This window comes from Eutrema salsugineum, unplaced genomic scaffold (assembly GCF_000478725.1).
Source record: "Eutrema salsugineum unplaced genomic scaffold, Eutsalg1_0 scaffold_3, whole genome shotgun sequence".
Lineage (NCBI taxonomy): Eukaryota > Viridiplantae > Streptophyta > Magnoliopsida > Brassicales > Brassicaceae > Eutrema > Eutrema salsugineum.
The window spans coordinates 11,517,836-11,523,038 of record NW_006256756.1 but is presented as its reverse complement, the minus strand read 5'-3'; the positions used below and the strand labels follow the sequence as shown (position 1 = coordinate 11,523,038).

Here is a 5,203-nt window from a genome sequence, read left to right as displayed (position 1 = left end):
AACAGAAAGTATAATATCATTTAAAATTAGTTTTTTTTTTCCTTTTCAAATTTTATATCATTTTAGGTTTTCAATGTAAATTTTAGTATTTAATGCCTAATTTTACCTTCAATCTAAAAATACCAATAGTCAGTTTGTAAGTGTATGATAGAATTTCTAATTATGTTTTCTAAATATATATGAAAAAACCTCAAACAACATTTAATGAAATGGATTATATATATATATATTGTCGAAAAGAAATGGATTATATATATATATATATTAGGAAATGAAAAATTTTATTAAGTGAAAAATTTCATTAATATATATATATATATATATATATATATATATATATTCGTTATAACAAAATATTGGGAAGATTCGTAAGTTTCTGAATCGACTTTTTGAATTATAGTTAAACGAAATTTATTTTCATCTTTCCCCTTGCGTTTGATTCCTAGACTTTATGATCTTCGTGTTAAATTCTAAAAGTTTTAGATCTTAATTTCACTCATAACCTCTATTAATGTAGTGTTCAAAAGTATCCACTAATGATATTAAAGCAGAAACCACGCCTGTAAGATTAAATTATCCATCTTGTATACTTTCAAAAGTGCTAGATAACCAACTATTTGATATTATATATTATTGTATGTCACTGCAAAACATACTATTTCAAAAAACATTTAGTTTACGTAAGCATTTGCAACTTACGCAACTCTAAGTTTTTTTTTTCCCCTTATCTCATTCTACGTAGCTCTTGTCAATAGACAATAGATATCAGATTATTTTGTCTGAGTGCGGCCAAATTAATTGCATACTGTCCAAGAAACAGAAGATTATTAAATAAACGTAATAAATTATGAACCGCTTTCGAAAACATCCAATAGCTTCTTGAAAATTTAATTAGCCTTTTGTTTTGAATTTTATTTCGGGAAGGAAGTAGGAATTGAGCGTTGGATATTTATATACATCTGAGGGTTTTAAATAAGCTCTCTGGTTGCAGTAATTGAAGAGGCGAAACTTTGAATGCACGTCATGCATGGCCCATAAATTTATTGATTTTGCTGATAAATTAAAAAAATTCAAATGTTCTACTGCCTATATAAAATGACCTCGAAACAGATTGGCCTACACAAAATATAAACTTATAGTACGTACAAATATATCTACGTGATGTTAGAATTTACAGACAAAGGAACAAGCTGGTTGATGAAAAAGCGAGAGCTCGCTCTGTCTTATCGCATGGAATCTGAAGAAGCTTCTAAGAAAAGAAAGTGCCACCAATTATTAGCAAATGATGATCTCGTCGAAAGAGTCGAAGCTTCTTCCTTTGATCAGAAGGTAAACATGTATTTGATGTTGTAGTTATGTAAGAAGATTTTCTATGGAAAGGTCTTAAAACATTTGAAGATTCTGTGCAATTTCATTTATCAAAAATATAAGTTACGTCGTAAGAAATTTTGTGCCATAAGGTATCGAAACATTTGAAATTAGATGCAATCAAAATATATTTGATGCATGTTATAAGAAGATTTTTAGAAAAAAATGGAAGTTTTCGATAAATTAATTGTATTTGTGACCAAAAAAAAAACTAGGAGTTCTCTAGTTTGTTGATATAGTCAAAAATATTTACAAAAGTTCTTTTATGATTGGTGGACCTATGCCTTCATTTAATTGGAAATCGCTGAACATACTTATGATTTTAATTAGGAGATATATAGGATTATGAGTTTAGGAGATATGTAAGATGTTTTCGGATCTTGTGTTGCAGAGAAAAAGATTCAGTGAAGACACAGCAAATTATATCGATGAAGAATATCATCACAACCGCAAGAGCCTTGATCTTGAACTCAACTTGTCACCATCTCTGATCGATCTAAACAATCATCATGATCATGATCACGATCTGAGTAATTACAATAAAAATTATGAGAGAGTTGAGCGGAAGAAGAAGATGATGGAGATGGGTTCAGTGTTGGGGCTAAAAACACAGAAAAGCATGGGGTGTGTTGCTTTTGACCTCGACGACGACGGTAATGACAGTAATGGCGGTGGCGGCGAGGAGGAGATGGTGGCGAGAGTGTGCATGAAATGTAATATGTTGGTGATGCTGTGTAAAGCTTTACCAGCGTGTCCTAATTGCAAGTTTATGCATTCACCTGAAGACACCACTCTCTCACTTCTCTTCACTCCCAAGCCTACTTTGCTAGCTTAGTTAATATAGTTATTGTTTTTAGTTTCTAATTATATCTATATCTAATCACTAATTAATGCTTAGTATTTATTGTTTTTTATCGAACAATACTTTATTTGTTGAGATGTTGTTGAACGTCTGATTAATAGCATAGGATCATTAATGTGATCCGCTTTCTCTTTGCTTTTTTTTAGGTCACCATATTGTAACGTTGAGAAAATAATGTTAGTTGGTGATCATATAATACATGGCATCATTTGGCCACATGTATTTTATAAAAGGAGAAGTTATATTTGAATTACTTTGATTTTTTCCACAAATGACGACGGCCAGAGTATACGTCCTCGGCACGTAATTTTCGGTTTTTCAAGAATTAGTTTTTTTTTTTTTTGTCAATCGGTTTTTCAAGATTGATGTTTTCAAAATAATTTTTAAACAAAATAATAATGAAAAAATCAATAATTAGTATAACTTGGTATATATATGGGATAACAATATATAACTATAAGTAGGTAAATCGTAATTTGCTAAGTTCTTGATAGGAAATAACAAAAGGATACCATATACTTAACATTCATACCAAAAAAAAAGGATACCATACCACACACCAAAAAAAAAAAAGGATACCATACCACACACCAAAAAAAAAAGAGTTGAGTTCCATTTATTATTCTCGTACAAAGTTATACTAATATTTAATACGTTAAGTTGTATTGTAGAGCCCAAAACAATATATTTAGTACGTTTATATAATGAAAATAGAAATTCTTTTCATAAATGGATGAAAGTGGAAATTCTTTTTATAAAAAGGATACAAATTATTAGAAAAAATGGATACAAATTAAAATAACATGTTGTGGAGATTAATAATTAAAAAATTAATAATAATACTAAAACTTACTTGCATAATCTAAAAAATTGAAAACTTGAGGACCAAATAAATAATAAACATATGTAATATTGATATAATTTAACACTAAACTTTATAGTTTGAAAATTTTATAGAAAACTATAGAATTAATGTAGAAAAGAATACACTTATAGTAGTTTTGGAGTTTATAGTTAATTTCTAATATATTTAATGATTTTTTTCATTACTTTTTTCAAACGATCCTGTTAATTATTTATTACAGGAAAAAGTTAATGTATATTCATAAAATTATGTTTATTTTAGATTAATTTAAATAGTATCTATAAATTATTAAACGGATAATCCAAAAAATCAAGAATTGTAAAATCAGTGATTTATTAATTAATAGAAATATTTTTGAATTTGTAACCAATTAAAATATACAAAGTCATAAACTCTTAAATTTGACGCAAGTATATATACATGGGCTTATAGATGCTGATAAGACATCCATAAGAATCAGAAAGGAAAGAGACACACGTTGGTCACTTGCATGACGAGTAGATAATCCTCACTTCCTCTCGATTCCTGGTATTGATGTGTTTTTGAGTTAATGTTTTATTTTTTTTTACTGAAACACTATCGTATTTTGTTTTTATTAGATTATGTTTAGAGAAAATAAACGAATCCTCGTTCTATAAATGTACTGAAAAGAATCAAATATATACGAAAATATTATTAATAAACAATCATTTACAAAACAAAAATTAAAATAAATAATCATTAATGTGTGGGTTTTGGATTGCTGCTAGTTAAGGCAGAAATCGTTCAAACTATAGTTTGAAAAGCTTTTATGTCTCTGTTCTTACTCTTGATTTTTAGATCTCTCTTTTTTGTTGAAAGGGCTTGTTTTTGGTTGTCTCTCTCGAGTTCATTTCTCCCTTCTTTATAAGGAGTGGGGTTGCCTAGATCTTTTAATTCGCATGAGTATATGAACTATAACTTCCTAAACCCGTAGAATTATGTTTTTTTTTTTAATAGGCTTGTTTTTGGATATCTCTCTCGAGTTCGTTTCTCCCTTCTTTATAAGGAGTGGGGTTGCCTAGGTCTTTTAATTCATATGAGTATATGAACTAACTTCCTAAACCCTAAATCTCGTGGAATTATGTTTTTTTCTTTAACAGGTATAATACATCTGTGTGTGTTTTCTATGCTTGTCTATGTTACATGTATTTTCTGCGATTCGCACTAACCTTATATATTATTAGAGTGATGAGAGAAGAACACATGAGTGTTTGGAAAGAATTGTATATTGCTTTCATAATTATAATGAATAGGGTACATGCATATTTATACTAGATATCTTTTCTAAACTAGATAGATACAAATCTCAAGCCGGTGATAGAGAACCAGCAGAATGAATGGCTTGAGATTGACTTGGATTTATCAATGAAGCGCTTTGGACTTTGTAAAAGATGCGTATCGGGTGATAGTTGTTTTGGCGGGGGCTGTGAGCCATGGCAGAGATCATAGATCTCGTGTTGGTGACATTGTCAGATGGCTCGATTTGGCAGGGCCAGTGCTTTGGCGGAAGCAGCGATGGTGGTACAGATTAATATTGAGGTGATTGTCTCCAGTGATGGAGGTGATGAGGGAGGTACGGTGAGCACTGCTTCGCAACCGAAGCTCTGCTTCTACTCATTTCAAAGGCTTAGCAAATTAGCACCAGGTGACCTTTGCTTTTGTATCTGGTTTAGGATTTCTAATCCAGCATTAGTTACAGTGTCAATTTCAGGCATTTTTTTTTTTTTTTTTTGTTTCCCATGGCATCATTCTACTGCTTAGGTTTAGAGAGGTTGACGAGATACAAGCAGTGGCGGACCCATGATTAATTTTTAGGGGGTTCAAAATATAACACTAATGAAAAATAATGAAAGAAAAATTTAAAAATTATCATATTGGGGGATTGAACTTAGGTAAAGGGGGTCAAACTTGAGCTAAAACAACCAAATGATCTACAAAAATCTTTACTACATGCAACAAAACTATTTATATATAATTTTATTCTGTGTCATGTGACACCCTATTCTATAACGTGGTTCCGCCTCTGGATACAAGTACTTCTCAACAATGTTTATTGCTTAAGTATAATGATTGCTTCTATCTTCTCT

The 5,203-nt window shown here is 30.2% G+C and overlaps 1 protein-coding gene across 1 annotated transcript; it reads left to right on the top strand.

The window, feature by feature from the left end:
* Nucleotides 1-1,118: 1,118 nt before the first annotated feature.
* LOC18014434 lies at nucleotides 1,119-2,326 on the top strand. Its single transcript, XM_006397185.2, has 2 exons — nucleotides 1,119-1,329; nucleotides 1,760-2,326. Exons 1-2 carry the CDS (start codon nucleotides 1,162-1,164, stop codon nucleotides 2,201-2,203), a joined length of 612 nt encoding a protein of 203 aa, XP_006397248.1. The 5' UTR covers nucleotides 1,119-1,161; the 3' UTR covers nucleotides 2,204-2,326.
* Nucleotides 2,327-5,203: the final 2,877 nt, after the last annotated feature.

Coding starts and splice junctions, on each gene's coding strand:
- LOC18014434 (XM_006397185.2), top strand. CDS start 1,162: ATGTTAGAATTTACAGACAAAGGAACAAGCTGGTTGATGAAAAAGCGA. Junction 1,330..1,759: donor CTTCTTCCTTTGATCAGAAG/GTAAACATGTAT, acceptor CTTGTGTTGCAG/AGAAAAAGATTCAGTGAAGA.